Source organism: Pyrus communis, chromosome 5, assembly GCF_963583255.1.
Source record: "Pyrus communis chromosome 5, drPyrComm1.1, whole genome shotgun sequence".
Taxonomy (NCBI): Eukaryota; Viridiplantae; Streptophyta; class Magnoliopsida; order Rosales; family Rosaceae; genus Pyrus; species Pyrus communis.
In genome coordinates, this window is record NC_084807.1 from 28,077,965 (window position 1) to 28,099,240 (window position 21,276).

Genomic DNA, 21,276 nt, shown 5'->3' on the forward strand with positions numbered 1-21,276 from the left:
TCGAATGGCCTACTATGGAATCTAACCTAGCTATAAAAAGTAGCCACCATTTGTATGTACTAACATTGGTAAGAACTTGGTGGGCATATACAAAATGATGTGAGACAAGGCATGAAGGTTTCCTACGGTGCTCTCTAGACGGAGCAGTTCTGTCATCACATACATATGCATATGCCCCGTGACCCACAAGGTTATGCTCTGTAGACAAAGCTTGTGCCCTTCTAATTTTTGGCTAGGGAAAGCACGAAAGGGTAAATTTTTTTCTTCTGTTTTTGTGAGGATGGGAAATACATGCTTATATTGAATTGTGCCAAGTCAGTTGAGAGCAAAGCAAATATGTTAAGTATAGAATGAATCTACCACTTAGTATTACGATCTAATAGTATTTTTCTTCACTTGTAAGTTGCAAGTGAGAGGTCTTAGGTTTGATTATCGCTAAAGGTAAATTTGAACCACATTATTGTTAGCCCATTGTGTAGCTAAACCCATGTTCATTCTCTTAGTGTAGATAATATCGTTTATTAAAAAAAAAAAAAAGTATAGAATGAACCCAACAATAAAAAGAAGACAAAATTAAAATGTAATTAGCCCAAAAAAAAAGAGGACCCATATATATATGTACACAAGTGATATTATAGTTTAAACTAATTTGAATTATGGGGAGTGAGATTTAAAATTAAGTGTAAATGAACAATACATCTACTCTAGCCAATATGACTACACTAACGTTTGCATGATTTTACTTATTTAATTGCCTTAAGTAGAGTGTTAGGTAGCATTTGGGCTTAAATTTTGGGTCAGTTATTAGATTCATTAACCCCATTTCATTTTCATTAGAGATTTAGTGGGCTCTGTTTCCCTTTGGGTATAAAATTTGGAATAAGTTTTTCATTTGACTTTGGGCTTCAAATTTGGGATTAGATCTTAGTTTTGAGATGGAGTGGGCATGCAAGTTGGAATAATATGTTAATAACAGACACGCCAATTACACGGTTTGAACTTCTCACCCTCTCACCACCCGTGCAAGAGGATATCTCATGATTTCCGGATTTTGCTGTATTTTTTTAATTTTTAATCTGACATGGGCAAGGGGCAATAAATCAGACGAGCAAATTTACACATTACGACAAGTTATTGGATTGATACAGGTTTAGATGTATTAATTTTATAAGGCTAAATTGGATTAATGGTCTCCGTGGTGAGAGGGTAATCGGAAGATAGTCTCTGCAGTGAAAAAATTCGGATTTAAACCCTCGTGGTGAATTCTGTTAGAATTTAAGTCCAAAATTAACATTTATGTACCCAAAATTAACAATCTCACCCTTGCTCCAAAGATTTCATTGAAGTGGTGGAGGAGAGATGGGTCTCTCTCTAACACAGTTTCCACGGTGTCCAGCTCCCCAAATTGTACGGCTCGGAACAGCCCATGTTCGTCCCTCTCTCTGCAACTCAACCCCTGACCCTTCTCTCTCTCTCTATCTCTCTCCTCCCTCTTCTCATTCTCTCTCTACACTTGGAAATACATAAATGTGAAACCTTTCATTCGGCGAGCAATGGAGGCCACCATTCTGCCTTCAGGTGAAGGTGGCTCAAAGATACTGCTGAATGAAGTGCTCCATTGACTCCATTGATAACAGAGAAACAGAGGTTCAAAGACTGGAGCCCAGAACAGTGACGGTTTTTTGGCGGAGTTTTGCAATCAAAGCAGCAACATTCTTACCATCAAATAAATGGCACCAAAAAAATCCAAATCCATCTCCCATCCAAAAAGAGAAACCCATTTTCATGTTTCTTCAATCTCCATAGACGCATCCAACAGAAGAAATCCATTTCCGTGTAAATGAATACCACTATGTATTTTGGATTTTCATCGCCAATTTTCTCCTCCTATTGTTTATAATTGTAATATTCATTTTCATTTTGCTTTTTGCGAGCAGAAAATCACAATCTTTCTGTAATCTGACAATTGAAGAATCTTCTTTGAAATCCTTTTTTCTCAAATGGGCATATTTAGGGAATTCACTGATTAATAGACAAAAGATCTTTGAATGAATTCGAAGCATGGATCAAGGAATTCATAGCCTTGGATAAATGAGTTTTTTTTCTCTTTTGGTTACGAAGGTTGAATGGGTTAACAGACAGATAAGAAAAATGTTAATTTTAAGTTTAAATCCTAACAGAATTCACCATAAGGGTTTAAGTTCGATTTTTTTCATGCTATCTTCTGATTATCCTCTTATCACATGTACCATTAATCCAATTTAGCCATTTTATAATGTAAGCTTGGATTAACTTTAGCTGTATTAATTAGTACTTAATTCATTCCGGTCCTACTTTTCCGGTTAGTATCCGTACCATTTTTTAATTTTTTTAGAATACGCCAGTTCAGTATTATTATTATAAGTGTGTTGCATCCCCCACCTCCTTAAAAAATATATTACTATTATTATTATAAAGATTTGACGTTAAGAAAAAAGTATCAGTTGTCGACTATCTGATCTAATTTTTTTATGTTTTTATTCAGACTTAAGACCGGTAACATAAGATAAATTTTCACAACTGGAGTTTATGGCAAAATGGTTAGAGAAAGACATAGGAAAATTTGGAAAGAGACTATTAGAACATATAAGATGAGAAAATAATTTGGACACGTGAATCGAAAACTTATAGATGTTCCAATTAAAAGATGCAACTATGAGGTGAATGATTAGGGCAAAGAGGTAAAGGAAGACTTGGAAAGAGTATAAAAAGATATTGAGTACTTGAAGCTAACAGAAGCTTTGACACAAAATTAAGCGCAATGGCATTCCAAGATTCATATAACCGATCACATTTAGTTGGATAAAACTTGATTATTGATGTATGCCAGTTCAATTATCAGTCACCAAGTATTAGTACTTCTCAGTCACCAAATATTGATTTAGCACTAAACTAATGTTAATCTTGTTGTTCTAGCTGTATGTGGGGACTCTTTTTTCTACTTGTACGGTCCCTGTTTTTTGCGTATTTTTGCATTAACATTTGACTAACAGCTGTTGATTTTCTGATGACAATTCTTAAGACACAACCTCATACATCCCACTCTCCCTCACCGGTGCCGGACCTTCCTCCCCAGGCGGAACCACCGGGATTATCGAACCTGCCAGCGTCCTTGAACCGTATCAGGCGATATTTCATAATTTCACGGAATTTTTGCCCCAGTAATTAGCTAGCTTGACTTTAGGTATTAAGAATTAATTAACTCCAATCCCAGTTTTGCCGTGCATTGGCAACCATGTTTGAATATATATATATATATATATATATAGTAATGTTAGGGAGACTAAATTTGCAAACTAAATGATGTGTCACTAATAGGAATAAACATGTTTATCAACGTTTAAGTAATCAACTAATCATCAACTTCCATGTCTTTTAGTTTTCAAAATTTTATCTTCAAATTTAGTCTCCCTAACATTACCCTTTTAATATATATTTGGGAATATCTTAGCATAATTACCAGTCCGCGCCACATATTATTTGAGTGCTAAATTAGTGTTCATGCTGCTGTTCTTGCTGTCTGTAGGGACTGGTGCTTCTACTTGTGCGGTCCTTGTTTGTAGCGGATTTTGCATTAATATTTGTCTAACAACTGGTTCGATGAAACCGGATTCCGATAGCTGACTTGCAAATACAAGTTGTCGCTAAAATACAAATAAAATTGAAAAACTGCATGTACTTCCGGTGTTTTGTCATTTTGCCATGCAATTTTATACGATAGCAGGTTGACGATTAACGGTGCGAGAAACCTGTGGAAAATATATCATATGTTTGTTTTTTCGTAAATAGTTCAGTTTTGTGCGAAATAATTTATTGGTTTAATATGTTTGAGTAGCTTACGTGTAGGTTGGCTCATCTGCAGGATTCGTAAAATTTGGCTTGAAAGTGACTCTTCTAGTGTAATATCTTGCTTTGCTTCTGATTCCTTCTCTCCTTTTTGATCGTTCCCGTTGTAGCATATGTGTTTCTGATGCTTTCATACATTTTGAGAAGGGAATGCACTTACTGACAAATTAGTCAATTTAGGACTTCTCTTGTCTTCACTTGTTTGGCAAGTCGCTCGTCCTACAAAGATTCTTCATTTTCTGCATTCAAATTTCTTGGGCATGTTGGCCTACATGGTTTATCTACCCTTCTTGGTGTGTGATTTTCTTTTTTACCTAATATTTTTGGATTCTTTTTGTTTTGCAGCAGCTTTTTATCTTTTAGGTTTTATTTTGAAGGAGTTTGGTCTTATTCCCTCCCTTTTTTTGGTATTTTCCTTTTCAAGAAGGGTAAGATTTGTCCCCGACTCCCCTCTCTTTTTCTTTGATTTTTTTTTCTTCAAGAAGGGAAAGGTTTTTTCCTGTAATCTGATTTTCTTGCTTTATGAGAAGTAAGATTTAAATCCCATTGACAAAGTGTAACGTATCTTTTTCGTATCAATAAAATTCCCTCAAGATTTAGAAAGAAACGTGTAGGTCGGCATCGGTGTAGTTTTTCGCTTGGTTTGACATATGTGTATTTACTTGTAGTGCAATTAATAAAATGAATTTTTTACTCATGAGTCGTGAAACATTTTTTTTCACATTATTTATTTGTTCAACGTTTAGTATAAAAAACTTGATATCACATTCAGAGCACACCATGTTTGATGTGCCTATATATACATGATAAATTGTTAATTACACTGCACCAGGAAAGAGTGCTCATCTGTTTATGTACTGCAGATTTAGCTGCATTTCTTAATGTTTTCTGGTTTAATTTTTTTAAATGATGGATAAAAGCAAAATTTTGGATACTGAGAAACAGAATTCTATTGAACTTCCAGCTCTCATCAAACATATATCATCAAATGAAGTGGCTGGCTTTGATAATGTTGAGGAGACTATATTTCTACAGCCAATTGACCTTCAACCAATAAATCCATCATCTAAAGTAAGTGTATCTTCAACTTCGTCTTCGTGTCGACCACAAAGACTATGCATGTATTATTTACATAAATCTATTCTAATTTATATTATGTAATATTATGCCAGGGAATTGAAACGGCTGATTTAGAAAGCATAGTTGATGAATCTGAGCCCCGAATTCATCAAAGCGTTTATTCTGTTTCTATTAGCATGCCACCATCACCAATGGAAATTCATTTACAGAACAGCGAAAGGATGATACTCAGTGGCGAAACAAGTTTCAACAATGGAATTCCAAATTCTTCCGCTGAGACTGAGAGTGCTGGCAGCGAACTGCCAAAAGTCATAAAATGTCACTCTCAGCCAATACTTCATAGCTCTGACCTTGAGGAGGCAGTTAGCACAGGATGTATTTCTTATCATCCAGGTATTGAAAGGTTGAAAGATAGAAGGTTTGATACTTTCAAAACATGGTCCTGGAAGCTTGATAGGCAGACACCAAGTGCGGCGCTAGCAAAGAATGATAATAATGCACAAAATGTAGAAATTGAACGTTTGCCTGCAGACCGATACTTTGATGCACTCGAAGGGCCAGAGTTAGACACCCTTAGAGTATGTAATGTTTCTTTCGTATACTGCTCTTTTTTTCCAAGTTATGATCTTCAATATTAATTTTTTCTTTTCAACTGTCTCTTGTTTTATCATTATTTTTCTCTCAACTTTAATTTGATCAAACAGGATTCAGAGGAAATACTTCTTCCAGAAGACAAACAATGGCCATTTCTTCTCCGGTATCCAGTTTCTTCATTTAGCATATGCCTCGGTGTTAGCAGCCAAGCAATTTTGTGGAAGGTCCTTCCTACCTCATCCTCCACAAAATTTCTACACTTAAGCTTAACACCAAATCTAGTTCTGTGGTGCATTTCTGTTGCTCTTGTAGCTATGGTTGCTTTTATATACCTTCTAAAAGTGATCTTTTACTTTGAAGCAGTTCGTCGTGAGTATTTCCACCCAATTCGTGTCAACTTCTTCTTTTCCCCATGGATAGCCCTCTTGTTCTTAACTCTTGGAATACCACCTTCATTTGCTAACAAACTGAACCCAGCTATTTGGTACATTCTTATGACCCCAATCTTATGCCTCGAGCTTAAAATCTATGGACAATGGATGTCAGGAGGCCAACGTAGGCTTTCAAAGGTAGCCAATCCTGTTAACCATCTAGCAATTGTCGGGAACTTTGTGGGAGCATTGCTAGGCGCATCAATGGGACTAAAAGAAGGACCAATTTTTTTCTTTGCTGTTGGGTTGGCTCACTACGCAGTCTTATTTGTAACTCTCTACCAGAGGCTTCCAACAAATGAAACTGCAATCCCAAAGGATCTTCATCCTGTATTCTTTTTGTTTGTTGCAGCACCAAGTGTAGCTTCCATGGCATGGGCAAGAATCCATGGCTCCTTTGGTTACGGTTCACGAATTTTGTACTTCATTGCTTTGTTCCTTTATCTCTCACTGGCAAGTATAACCTGAACCTTGTTCCACTAAAGGATTTTATTTTTATTAAGACTAGTAATTTTAACATTTTTAATCCTCCTTTGCTGTTTGTACAGGCAGTTCGGGTTAATTTCTTCAGAGGATTTAAGTAAGATGCCACTTCCATTCATTTGTATGGCTAATCGGAAAGTAAGATTGCATATTTACACTTCAAGTTTCTAACATTTATTTGCATTTGCTCTATAGGTTTTCTTTGGCATGGTGGGCATATACTTTCCCGATGACTGGTGCTGCCATTGCAACCATCAGGTACTCGAACGAAGTCACGAATCCAGTAACACAAGCTCTGGCTGTCATACTCTCTCTCACTGCCACGATCATAGTCACTATTCTCCTCATAGTAACTATATTGCATGCCTTTGTGCTCCAAGACCTCTTCCCCAATGACATTGCAATTGCCATCAGTTATAGAAGTCCTAAACAAAACAAGAAGTGGTTCCACCTCAGACATGGAAACTCGGACACCAGGGACATTGACAAATTCTTGAAGTCAACAAGAAGTTTAGAAAATAAAGATTTAGAAGATGCCAAGCTATGAAGTTTGAATAACGATTACTTGTATGATATAAAGTCCACTACTCGAACATACAAATATGGTATTAAGTCCATGCTCGAACATGCGAGGAACATAGGTTCGAAATTTAATAGTTCCCGTGAACATATGTCGAGTGAAAAACATATCTTAGTTAGTAAAGTAATAAGAGTATGTTAAAAATATGATTGCTGAATTGTACAATATTGTGAGAGAAGGGTGATGGTAATATAGTGTGTGTGTGTGATAGTTTTCTGGAACTGCAAGAGAAGAAGGTCAATGATTTTGCGTAACCAATTGTATTATTGAAAACTAGCACCTTGCCACATGCGTCTGGCAATTGACTTTTTTTTTCATTTTTTTTTTGTCCGATAATGTATTATCTATTATTTTGTTATTTTTTTTTTATTTTTTTAACTTTACTTGTTTTAGTCATTGTTTTTTATTTAAATGTGTGACAATCAACGGCGGAGCTAGAAAGATTTTACCGGGTGGGCTAACTTAAAAATTTAAATATTTATAAATAAAGAAATTTGATATCCGTATTTTTCATAGTATCAGCTAGCTTAGAAAAAATTCACAAGGTGAGCCAAAAAATTTTGTGATTAAACAAATATGTGTTAAAATTAAACAAATTCAAACTTGTACATGTATAAGAAGCGATGAGAAAAATGAATTAAGAAAAAAAAAATGGTTTGTTTAAACCTAGATAATTCGAATTAGTGACTAAATATATGGTGGGCTACATTCGAAAATCAATCAAAATTACATGTAAAATTTTATTTTTCTCCAGAAGCTACCTGGGCTATAGCCCATGACAGCCCTTAACCTGGCTCCGCCAGTGGTGACAATTGGCATTTGTGTGTTAAATCAAAGTTTTTTTTAATTGTTTTTCATAAGAAATTAAGAAAGTCAAATTTTTTACTAAGAAAGTCAAATTTTGTTTTTTGTTTGTTTGAATTTTTACTTTTATTTTTTAATTTGAATGAGAGAGGAAGAGAGTGAGAGAACATGGAAGTCGGTAGAGAGGGAGAGTGATTTCTTTTTAATTTTTAATTTATTTAATATAAATTTTTTAAATTAGAGATTCATACTAAAATCACATGTAGATAAGGTTTAAACAAAAAAACAACAAAATTTTGTTTCGTAAAATTATGTTTCTGCCCTTATTATTATTTTTTTTTTGTTGTGATAAAAGACTAAATAGTCTTTTTACCTTCTTTTTGGTTGATAAAGAGGGTTCTATTAATATACAGTTTAAATATTTTTTATTAAAACACCCACTTTTTGTTATTTTTTTCTTAAATTTAAATTTTAAATTCATTAAAAAGGTTTTTAATTAAAATTCATTCAAAATTAATATTTATTGAACTATTTTAAATCCTTTGTTAAAAAAAAAGAAAAAAAAAACACTACTTTAAATCCTTTTAATTCAATTGTAATTTTGTGATTTTATTTTTTGAAATCCTAATAGGTGAAGGACGAAGTCTCACTGTGTGGGTGATTTCCTTTTATTTTTTGTGAATTTGTTTTTTCTTTTGAAATCACAGCGGGAGAAGGGCAATTTGTGAGGATGTGAAGGTAAAAGATTCACATATTGGTGGAATGAAAAATCTTGCAAGGGTTTAGGTTGGGCTACTCCCCATATTGCCAATTAGTTTTATAGTGTAACCTCAATTTCTTCATAATTTTGAGATTATGAAAGCTTGATATGGATTTGCTTTGGCTCTACATATGTTGTAAGTTTAGGCAAATGGAAGGAAAAAATTGGGACTTTTGATGATGAAAATTTTAAAAAGTTTGTTGACAATAGCCGTCGAAGCAACTAGGTCATTTGATTCTGGTTGTTTTGAATCGTACTAGCAGGGACCTAGGGTTGTGGAGAAAAACTAGGATTCGTCAAAGGTTGCATCTTCATCACGAATAGGAATATACTATACAAGGACCTCTGATGCATCATCATTCGACAACCATGCCAGTCTCTTGCTGCCGGATTTCTCCCCTTTGCCCCGCCATCGCCGCCTTACTTCTCCATGCTAATTGCTATCCACCAAAAACCCTAGCTTGCTAGGTTTTCCGATTTCTCAAGTTTCGTGTGCTTTGCACTTTGCAGGAAAAATCATCCTTTTAAAGTAATTTATTATGTTTTATTTCTTTTCGTTTGGGCCACAACGCGTACGGACGCCAGTAAACCATGGGTCTAAAAAGTCCGGTCCTGAACTGGGGTTACCCAATTGACACAAAATTTTTTACATTTAACGACATAGGACTTCATCTCGTTTAACATGGCAAGACGAGTAAATCTTACCATTTTCCCCGTCATATAAAGGCCTTTTGGCCGAAAGCCATCATTTATGATAAGTTCTAAATTTTTGTTATTTTTGCATTGGTAAATTTTATTTGAACCCATATAACTTCTTTTGACACTCAACTTCTTCTCCCCACCCATATTACTTTTGATTAAATTCTCAATATCTCTTTAAATCCAATTTATTACCTAAACTACCCTCATAAGCCAAATTCAATATATAAATTTATCTTTACACCCATTTAGAAAGTAAAGACCCAAAATCAACATTCTGCAACCCATTATATTCGGAACATGTCACTCAATCTTTTATGAAAATAGCATTATTGAACAACATTGAACGACACTACCAGCCAAGACATGCACTTAAAGTGTTCATTTTTTTCCTCATCACAATCAATAGAGACAAATATGGTCTTAAAACTCATCTTAAACTTTTTGCCTTCCACTCTAAGCATTTCACAAAGTCACGTTCTTGCAATGCTGAGGGGTAAGAGCCTTGCAAGGCCTACACTAATTTGCAAAGAAGTAGAGGCGCAGTTTCTTCGCATTACATGACCATAAGGGTACCTAATAATCTCGTACCAAAACAAGATTATGTTTTAATTGTCATAATCAAGATAAAAATTTAAACTCTAAAATTGAAGGCATATTTTTCTATGCTATGAACCTACTTGAACCTCACGTTCCCATATTTTAATGAAATCAAAACATTTTCGACATCCAACAACCGAATTAAATTATGAAAAATAATATTGATTGAAACAAGAGAAAGAAGGGGAAGCTTTTGGAGACTACATATATTTGTTTCACCAGATAGATGGACCTCAACACCTTCAAATTCAAGAACAGTCACTATATTGCTGCTATGCACTGCCATCAAAACTGCACACAAAGTATAGCTTCCACCCATGCACTGCCATCAAAACTACAAGCAAAGTATAGCCTCCACCCTTCACGAATGAAACGAGAAGAAAGCATGACATTCGCACAAGTAGCTAGATTTTAAATTTTTTAATCCCATATATGTTTCTGCTAGTAATTATGCTTTAGAAAATGTGCTGATTTTGTTCCTAAATCTGTAAAAAAAAACTAAAATCAAACGAAAAAAAAACTTGCAAAAATCGATTCATACTTTAGTTGGGGAATTCAAAAACTTCTAAATCACCATCCATCATTCAAAAAGAGTTTTTTTTTTATTATTTTATTTTTTTTCCCTCTATGAGATCGTCTTAGGTTTTAGTTAGAATGAACGTAGGTTAAAGATTCCAAGATGGTAGGGTTTGATTATTGGGTACGTGTTTATTGATAAATTTTAGTTTTATTGTTAATTTCATCTTTGAGTTAATGGTAATTATGCAATAGGGTAAAAAAGACAATTTACATTCAAAATTTAAGTTGGATGTAGAAAGAGGTTCTATGGGTTCAAATAAAATTTTCCTTTTGCATTTTGTTTCCATTTAGGGATTCCTAATGATGGTAGGGTGTGAGGTCGTTATAAAAGCAACTTTTTCTTTGCTATTAATGTTGTTATCTTCATATTATAAAGGGAACTTTAACGAAAAGCTCCTGGTACCGTTCACTTTAACGAAAAACCACATTTTTACAATAAAAAGTCAATCATGTTACTATTCACTTTACCCTTTATTTTGTCTTTATCGTTAAAACTCAAAGTTTTTAAGTTAGTTTTCCTTATAAAGCAATAAACTTTGAGGCTTCTTTCATATATTTTGATGACAGGATTGGTGTTATTTTACATGTGAGAAAGTTAAAACAAGGAAGCACCATTTAACTAAGAAAAGTGATTGGATGATTGGTAATTCACAGATTAAAAGATTATTTGTTGCTGATATATCCCGAAACTGGATGTTATGAACTTTTTCATGTTGTTCAAATTAACGTTATTACTTTCATTTATCGTGTCAGCTTTGGACTTGTAATACATGAATTCAAAGAAAACGATGAGATTTACAACGAGCCTAGTCGAACTTTGGGCGAATTGTGTCGTTTAATGTGTTTAATTTGGGTTTTAATATTTTAAGATATTTTTGATATTTTGTATTTGTTTAATTCCTTTCCTATTTGGATTTCTAGGGTTTGTAGGGTGTAATTACATTATAAATAGGTCATCGTGGCCTTAGGTTTGTAATCTCATGTTATTATTTATTCAAAATTCGAGAGCTTTTCTCAATTTTCTTGTGAATTCCAAAATACTATCCAAGGATCAAGGATGACTGTTCTTCATCCCTTTTATCTATAACTTTTTCTATGTCAGATAGATTTCAAACTTTTATGTCTTAGGATTCCTTTATACTTATTACACAAAGTTCGTTGGTATCAGAGCGTGAATTTTAGCATATTGGGAGTGACTAGTGCTGGTTTTGCTTACTCAATTACATTCTTTACTCTTGATAATGATTTCTCACGTAAAACAAATGGAGCACTTTAAAGTTTTCAGCTCTTGTTAAATTACAGTGGCAGATGCATGAAACCAAAGCTTTTGATTTATGTCCGTATCAAGTATGTACAATATTATTGTTCATAATCTGCTTTAATTTCTTGTTCATTTACATTGAATTTTAATTTATGAAAGCCTTATCCCACTTTAACTGGGAGGAAGAGGTTCATGCATGCACTCAGTCTCAATAGAAAACAATGTGACAAGTTGAAACGATAACGCTGCATGTAAGGGATGAAAGCTACATGTTTAGGGAATTGAATCCCAAGAATATCAACTAATCAGTGGGAAAGGAGGACACTGTTCATGTTCTGTTCACAAAAAGAGCGGCATTCAAAATTGAGTAGGGTTTTTTCCATTCCTCCATATACTGACATCTATATATGATTAGAATCTTCCGTGCTGAGATGGCTACATTCATTCTTTCTCTGCTAAAACAATCAAAACCAAGTTAATTGACTCCCTTGACAAGGACGCTGCCCTACTTACCTTTGCAGAAAACAAGGTCTCAACAAATACATAAGAAGTTATATGCATTTTTCATTGCGTGTCACAAGGATGCATGTAATCTTAATATATACTTCCGACATACGGCATATAAGAAGTTTCTGGTCCCCCGGGCTCTCTCTTATTATCTTAGTTATGAGTTATGATGTTTCCCTAAGTTGTTCCCAAGAAGCCTTCTTGTTTATAGGGTTTTGGTAAGTCATCAAACTCTTTACACTTGTTAGAACTTGTAAACTAATCATAGTGTTGAAGACTGTCTTCTCTAAGCCCTAAAATTCGTCAATGATCTCTTAATAAGTTGAAGAGTGTTATGATCAATTGTACACGAGGATTGGTCTTAACTGTTAATGCAAGTGAACAACAATGCATCATCAACTTAGTATTACTCTATTAAGTTTTCGAAATAGTACCTCAGTGAGAATGTGAGGCTCTTGTGCGTATGGAATATTTTTTTAGGACATAACCACATAAATGTTAATCATCCATATCCTCAACTTGAGACTCGATATTATGACTTGGGCTAGTTGATACAGTGACTGAAGGAAATAGCAGCGACAAGTAGCATGTATGGAGTTTTGGTCCCCACAAACGTCTAAGAGGAGGGGCCTAGGACCCTGGGGTGCTGTAGCAACAAGAGGAAAACAAGATAATAGAGCTATTCAATGTCGTGCTTCCTTGGCCAACAAGGAGAAAAATCCAAAACGACGACAGAAAAATAAGTAGAAAGAAACACAGAAGCAATGTCATCCAACTTTGGCATTTCTTTTAGGCACATTTTGTCCGTGTCCCTTTATTTATCCTGCTTTGGTGACATATGCATGTGACAAACTTCTCATCTCGTGCATCTTATCCCCATTTCTCTTACCATCCTACCTCATTACGTACCCATTGGCTAATATTAGACCACACTCAAAGCTCAGCTTCTTCAACTGATTGAAACAACAAATGGGCATGCATGTGCTTAAAGGGGACCAATAAGTTTTTACTCTTACCATATTTTTACTGTAAAATGTTTAGTTTAGTTGGTCAGGTCAATGTGTTTTGTTCGTCTGTTGAACCTGAGTTTGAATTCTCCATTTCGTATATAAGGATATTTTAAAATAGTATAGCTTTGTTATAAATAAAAAAATTAAAAAAAAAAAAAAAAGCTGCCTATCTTTTGGGGTTCAATGCATTCTCCATGACTATGACGATCTCTCCAATGTGAAATTAATAATCAATTCAATCAAATTAATCATCAAACTAAGCATTTTGGTCTGTTTTTGTAGCAGCATCACTACAATATATGAGCACAAATATCACAAATGTAGGCTACAATATTATTGGTTTATGGGCAGAAGGGAAGCCATGGATATGATTATGTTGCAAACAATCTATATGGTTTGGTATGAGGGCTGCGTGAAGAGGGGTCTACCAGACTATTGATTACTTCAAATGAGTCCAAAAATACATTCCATATGTCTCTCAAACTCAACAAACTCTATGCCATGTTACCTCTTTCTTTCTTTCTTTTCCTCACAATAATACTTTGCCTCTATTACACGTCTCTTTACCACAGCCTTGCACCCCAAGATAAGAGAGAAAAATATACGAAGAATCTTTCTATTTTTTTAACAATTGATGCACAACTTTCGATTTTTTTTTTTTTTTTTTAGGTTGGAAATCAAAGTTTTGATTAGACGAAAAATGTGAATTATGAAGAATATGCAAGGACGACCAGTTGTCATATCCAATCAAATTATTCCTATATCAAAATCTCTATCTGTTTATTGTTCTTTACGGTTCCACAGGGGCGTGCTTAACAAAATATTCTATTTGGCTGATGATCAGCTGGTCTAACGATATCAGTTTCCACTTGTTTAAATAAAACCTTGCAGGTACATGTAGGAAGTTCGACAGTATGTCATAATGTATCATAGCTTGCTGTAGACAGATTAATGATTTGTTATAAACGCATCTTTGTAATTATCAACGTTAAAAAAAAAAAATGGTAATATTTTGCTTGTTGGCATTTATAAAATACTAGAAGCTCCCTGATGTGAAGAGCAACCGTTTGAGCGGAATCGTCGAAATCGTCGCCGTACGCCACTTTGTATTAAGTGAGTAACAGAGATAAAAGTGAGAGGAAAGAGAGAGAAGGGAGAAAGAAGAGTTGAGGAGGGTTTGGTTATGGTTGGCTTGTGATTTGAGAGTTTTAAGGTTGCAGAGAGCAAGTGAAGAGCGAGAGTGAAGAGAGGGGAAAGCGAGACGAAACATCCAGAAGGAAGAAAACTCTGTATAAATGAAATTGAGTCGGTGAAGACCCACGCGTCACTATTTTCTCCTCACAGCAAACAAACCGGCGAACTTGAAATAACAAAAAAGAAGCAGGGGTGAAAATGGAAGAACACTGCTAATGAACAGTGTTTTTGAGTTGGGTTTTAGTACATGTATAATGTGTTGTGGCACGTGGAGTAGAAGGAGAGAATGGACCGACGAGGCATTGAAAGGGCAGCAACTGGAACATTGTTTTTAGTCATGGAAGCGGTGTTGGGAAAGATGACAGGACTAGAATCTTTGTCGTTAGACAAAGAAAACTCTGATACCATATAAAATTTAAGATCGTAGGTATTTCACTTTGTTTGCATACCCATTCAACTATGGGTTGCCTGTATTTATCAGCTCAACAAGATAACAACTGAGGGTTTGAAAACCCTATTCACAAGGAGATTCAAACTTCAAGGAATCCATAACAGAAAACTATGGATTACAAGATTATAGAGATACATCCTAGAAACAAGGAAACCTAATCAGTGAGGAGTTCAAAACAGAAACAAACTCCTAGAAGTACGTTGGACTCCTCAATGCACGGTTGAATTATCCTGAGGTTCGCTTCGTCTAACAGATGGATGTCGTATCAAATCTTTTGGTTCTAAAGTCCGGTGGCCTGCTTCATTCTTTAATTATATTTCATAGAATTTGAATTGAACAAAACCAAAAAAAAAAAAAAAAAAAATTATAATATATATATATATATCTTTTTTTTTTTTTTTTAAACATTATCATCCAAGAAATATATATGGAGAGAGTGAGGAAGATGACAAAGAACAAGTGGCCGATGATCATCTGGACTTGTGACCTCTCATTTCCACTCTTCCATGTGAATTCTTCTTCCTCTCCCTTTCTTCTATTAATCACTGCTTTGTTCACATCCCTCAATCCATTTATTTTCCTGAAATTAACAATGTTTCAATAGATATTAGTTAAGTGGCTCATTTTTTCTTAAAAAAAGAGAGAAAATATGAGACTGATGTAAAAATTAAGTGAAAAGAAAAAAGTAACATATATACCTATGGATCTTTTGCAATGGAGAACTGCCTCATAGATTGAGCTCTCAGAATCACAAGACATCCGCCAATCATCGGCTGAATATGCTACACTTATTCTTGGGGATTGACTAGTTTCCGATGAATGCACCCTGCAGTTTTTTACCGAATGGCTCCTTTTATCAAGATTTCCACCTTTAGGATTCGCTTTGTGATGATGGTTGTGGTCACCTCTAATCCTTCTATACAAGGGCCTAAGAAAGTTCAAGTACTTCTCGAATATTCTTCGTGACAATCTTCTACACCTCCTCAATGATTTAGAGCAATCTCTAGAATTATGATTATCAGTTGGAGCAGCATCTTTTTGTAAATGTGAAGGGACTGGAGTGAAATTTGAGGCCTCGTCACAATGATATGCTTCCATCTTCATTAAGGACTCAACAGAAAGAGGCAAAAGGTAGCCGTTGGAAATGAGCTCATCGGCATGAACTAGGGTAGTGAGAGGCGATTGTGAAATGGCAGCAGGGAAGTCAAATTTGAAATCCTGCTGGGAATTCATAAAGAATCTCTGAGAGGGTGGCATTGTTGGGTCCATCTCGATGAAGGAAGATTCATCAGACCCATCAAGCGAGGTTCTGAGAGAGTTGTCAAGGCTCTCCAGAGAAGCTGGTTTAAGGTTTACTAACCAACTGTATGAAAAGCTTTCAATGGAAAGAGGCTGGGACGCTTCCATGGCTTTCAAACTTGTATGAGAAAGATATGAACATATAAAGAGGCAGGAGAATTTACTAATTTCTAGCAGGCCAGGGACTCTTACATGTGGAACATATCTTCTACTGCATATATATACATTAATATCCTCCCTCTCTCCTCTCCTTCTCTCCCCAACGATTGTATATGTGGTTGTCTGGCAAGAGACACTTGAGTTTTGATAATTAGGAAAAGAGAAAAGGAGGAAAGAAACAGAGAAATGTGAGCCCCCACGCATCTATAATGTAGTGTCTGCTTCAGTAGTTAACCCCAGTTTTCGTTTTAATCATTTTTCTTCTAAAAAGTTCACAAAGAAGATGGCATCTTTTTACATATGTTTATTTTAATTTCAAATTAAATAAAAAAAATTACAAACAGGTTCATGCATGCTCGATTAATTTCTAAGCCGGATTTGATTACGAGCTTAATCAAAATAAGTTCCTAAAAGTAGAGAGTAATTACAGTAAGATATTTGTGTACAAGGCAAGCAGATTCATGCATGTATGTATAAGCTCCATTATTTATCCAATTCCAACATATATTCTCTCACAAGTCATTCCCCATATTATATGTATTTTAGAAAATATAAAACTGTTTAGCTTTCTATTCTTTGTCATTCTCTAATTTTGAGGTTTTTTTTTTAATTTTTTTTTTCTGGTCGAGTTTTGATGATGTTATATTGTATTTATCAAAAAGTTCGCGCGGGAAGGGTTTAGACCAGTTTTGAGGGGATTATTTCAGCATGTGATGCTCACTTGCGAACCACCTCAGCACAAAGCCGAACCTAAACAATGTATAATACTATTCTATTACGTCACAATCATTATATGCTGTATGCAACTATAGTGGTGTTCTGAATACAAAATTGGTTTTGTTGTGAAAAAATTATCAGTGTCTCAAAGATGTAATTAGGTTTTGTAGAAAGGGCTGACCTGTTATAATTAGCAAGTATTCTGGAGAGATATTACCATACTACTGACCAAGGATGCATCCCCTCTTTTTGGCTGTCTCACCATGTGCTCAGGTACCTAGTAGATACGTATCATACATTGGACCATGAGCATGAGGGAAAGATAAACCAGAATGTGAAGTGTTTCCTTTGTTAGGCTCAATAGACCACACCTAGCTAGTAAAGGGAAAACGAAAGAATAGAAAAGTTCAAACATCGTGATTGCCTACGACATCTATGTATCACACTATTCAAATTTAATGCACAACTTATGAAATTTCTTGCAAACGTACCTCGAAGGGAAGGGATGTGTAACCTTCTATATACTCGAGTTTGAATTCTCTTATTGTAGTTTAAATTAGAATATTATATATATATATATACACACACATACAGTCCTTTTCCACTTAAGGATCTCTCAAAATAAGCTTATTTGAGGAATTCTTTGTAAGAGCCACTCTACATCATATTTTAAAGATAACCATCTATTTTTTAGGTCTTCTCTCAAAAATCATTTCTACAAAAAATCCTCAAATTCGAAACCATTTAACCTTTGGACTATATATATATGGTAGTCTTAATAGTGTTTCTTTCAAGAACTATATTCGTTTATTTCCTTCACTACAATTGGATGTCTTAATGATTTTAGATTTGCATAATTTTCTGCAAGAATGATTAGAGAATGATGTATTAAAATATAAACAATCTGAATCGTTGGAAAAAGTTACAGAATAAGCACCACAAGATATTCCTTAAATAAAATTAATTATTCGAGGATGGGGGAGTATATATATTTCTTGGGTAAATTACATTTTCATACCTTAGGTTTGGAACTTATTCAATTCCTTACAACATCTTCAAAACATTTCACTTTAAGTACTATTTTATTTCAAAATAATATATCCGTTACATTTTCTATCTATGGATTCGTTAAGTGCTGACGTGGCTGCCAAATGTGTGCCACGTGGCAATTTTTTTTTTTTTTACCAAAAAAAAGAGGGTAAATTACATTTTCACACCTCAAGTTTGGGCCCTATTTCAATTCCTTACAACATCTTCCAAACATTTCACTTTCATACTTTAAGTACTATTTTATTTCAAAATAATACATCCGTTACATTTTCCATCCATGGATCTGTTAAGTGCTGACGTGACTGCCACATATATGCCACGTGGCAAAAAAAATAATTAATTTTTTTTTTTTAAAACCTCAATTTTCTCAGAAAAAAAAAAGCCATTATCCCTTCCCCCCAGCGACCCACATCCCCGAAGAACCCAAAAACTTGAAGAAGAAGAAGAAGAAGAGGGAGAAAAAAAAAAAAACTGCAACCACCCTCCCTCCCCCCACCAAAAAAAAAAATCCCCACATGCAAGAAGAAGAAGAAGAGATAGAGGGAGGAAAAAAAACAAACAAACTGCAACCTAGTTCGTCCCCACCCCCCTCCAGTTCCCTACCTGCAACAACAACAACAACAACTACAACAAGAGGAAGAGGGAAAAAAAAAATGCAACCCAATTCGTCCCCCAACCCCCTAGGACCCTGTGACCCACCTCCCTTGCACAGAGACCCCGAATCACACCTAATCTCGAGTGGTTTTGTGGTAGATTCATCTTGGAGAGTTTGAGATGATTTTTGAACTGGTTTTGTGGTAGATCCACCTAATCTCGGGTGGGATTTTTGAGGGTGGGTGATGGGGGATGGGAGAGAGGGGTGGCTCGGTGGGATTTTGGGGTGGGTGATGGGGGATGGGAGAGAGGGGTGGCTCGGGTGGGATTTTGGGGTGGGTGATGATGGATGGGAGAAGGGGGTGGGTCGGGGATGGGTTTTTTTTATTATTTATTTTTTTTATTTTTAAATTCAAGTTTTAAAAAAAATTAATTTTTTTTTGTTTTTTACCACATGGCACACATTTGGCAGCTACGTTAACACTTAACGGATCTATGGATGAAAAATGTAACAGATGTATTACTTTGAAATAAAATAGTACTTAAGGTATGAAAGTGAAATGTTTTGAAGATGTTGTAAGGAATTGAAATAAGTCTCTGAGGTATGAAAATGTAATTTACCTTTTTTTTTTTTTTTTTTTTTTTGAGAAAATTCCGGTTTAAAAAAAATTAAAAAATATTTTTTTTTTGCCACTTGGCACACATTTGGTAACCACGTGGCATATATGTGGCAGCCACATCAGCACTTAACTGATCCATGAATGGAAAATGTAACGGATGTATTATTTTGAAATAAAATAATACTTAAGGTATGAAAGTGAAATGTTTTGAAGATGTTGTAAGGAATTGAAATAGATCCCAAACCTAAAGTATGAAAATGTAATTTACTCATATTTCTTTTACTCTTAGCTATTAAAATTGAAGGAAACAGAATATTTTCTGATATCAGTACTGGCTAGGCAAGCACTCCCATGGTCCTCTACTTTAACAACGAAAAGTGAAATCCTACACACAAATGGAAGGAATCAAATGAAGACCATCGTCATAAATAGCTCAAGTTTTCTGGTAGAGGAATTCTCAAGCTTTTTCATCCACTACTAAACAGTATCTTCTCATGCTCAAATTAATTTTCAGAGAAATTTGCATTCTTTTGATTCAAAACTGAACTATTTTAATAAAACAATTTGCTACGAAAGTAATAGAAGACAGGGGTCCCCAGGGCTGTCGGAGAAAGAAATCGGACATGAACCCAGGATTTAGTGACAACCCAGAAAAGGAGAGTGACTTGAAACCAATTGGTCCCCCTCTTCTGTCCCCCTTTCAAGACAATTAGCAAATGCTAAAGATTCCAAACATTCAAAAATATTATGGTAGTTACTTCTGTGAGAATACTCATCATCAATCAAAATTTCTTTAGAAATTTATGAAAATGATCATAAATCAAATCCCAATTGTTGGCTTGATCAAAATTAAATATCAACAACATATCAATCAAATATCGACGACATAACGGTCAAAGATTGATGACTTAACAATCAGATATCGATGACACACTAAAATTGGAATTTGAAAAATGATGTTACTGGCCAATTTCCAAGACCTCTTTTTAATAATTACAATAAGATCGCTAAAGTACACAAATAAATCAACTTGTTTGTTTCTTCTTTGTAGGCCATGCACTGACTCCATACGCCGCAGCACAAGAACATCCTATATACTTTTGGTCCCAGTACATTGTAGGGAAGGGATTAACTTAAAAATCTCATATCTGCTTAGTCAACCTCTAAACCTTTTTATGTGTTTAATTCCCTCAAATCTTTATTTGTTAAGTTCCCTCAGCCTTTGTTTCCTGTGTTGGACTCCAAATTTCCGACATTTTAAGTTGTAACAGCAAAGATGAACATTTAAACATCAGATCGGTTTGCAACAAAAAATCTGGCACAAGAACCCGAACTTTTCAATCACAAACTTAACTCGCTCGGGATCTCAAAAAAAAAAAAAAACATAAGCGATCGAAAACAATGGTTCAATTTTGTATACACACATACACATAATCCAGAACAGGTAGGAAATTTTCAAGAAATGAATCATATAGATACTCTGGTCTTCAAGAAAAGAGTAAATTTTCAATTTTGTATACACACAACTTAGCCTACATCATGCCTTTCAATTTTTCCACATGACAGTGGGTTATTTGGATTGAGATACCGCTAGAGTAGCATTCCAGTTACATGAAAGTCTTTTTCCAAGGAAGGAGGGGCATATATAGCATATATTCATCAACCAGGTAACTGGAAAGTATTATCAATAAAAGATATTTCAGTCCGAAAACAAACTAAGAATATCTCTGTGATGAAAGAATTAATAGAATTAATGCTTAACCTGTACATTGATCTTTTCTATTCGTGGAACTGTTCACGATTATGCTCCAAAAGTACATCTAAAGCCGGAAAACTACAAGTACGTACCTGAAAACATGGACGGCTTGAGACACAATCACTCTGTTGACAGGAGAGAGCGTAGAGTTTCCCATGCAGCT

At 34.9% G+C, this 21,276-nt stretch overlaps 2 protein-coding genes across 2 annotated transcripts; one reads left to right on the forward strand and one right to left on the reverse strand.

Annotated features, from left to right (window-relative positions):
- The first annotated feature begins 4,732 nt into the window (after positions 1-4,732).
- Positions 4,733-7,250, forward strand: LOC137735618 (S-type anion channel SLAH2-like). Its single transcript, XM_068475064.1, has 5 exons — positions 4,733-4,956; positions 5,058-5,543; positions 5,670-6,447; positions 6,543-6,570; positions 6,669-7,250. The coding sequence occupies exons 1-5, from the start codon at positions 4,792-4,794 to the stop codon at positions 7,018-7,020; spliced, it is 1,809 nt and encodes a 602-aa protein (XP_068331165.1). The 5' UTR covers positions 4,733-4,791; the 3' UTR covers positions 7,021-7,250.
- An 8,054-nt stretch (positions 7,251-15,304) lies between these two features.
- Positions 15,305-16,462, reverse strand: LOC137735583 (probable membrane-associated kinase regulator 6). The gene is made up of 2 exons (XM_068475014.1): positions 15,617-16,462; positions 15,305-15,498 (listed from the first exon to the last, which is right to left on the reverse strand). The coding sequence occupies exons 1-2, from the start codon at positions 16,323-16,325 to the stop codon at positions 15,491-15,493; spliced, it is 717 nt and encodes a 238-aa protein (XP_068331115.1). The 5' UTR covers positions 16,326-16,462; the 3' UTR covers positions 15,305-15,490.
- Between the last annotated feature and the right edge of the window lie 4,814 nt (positions 16,463-21,276).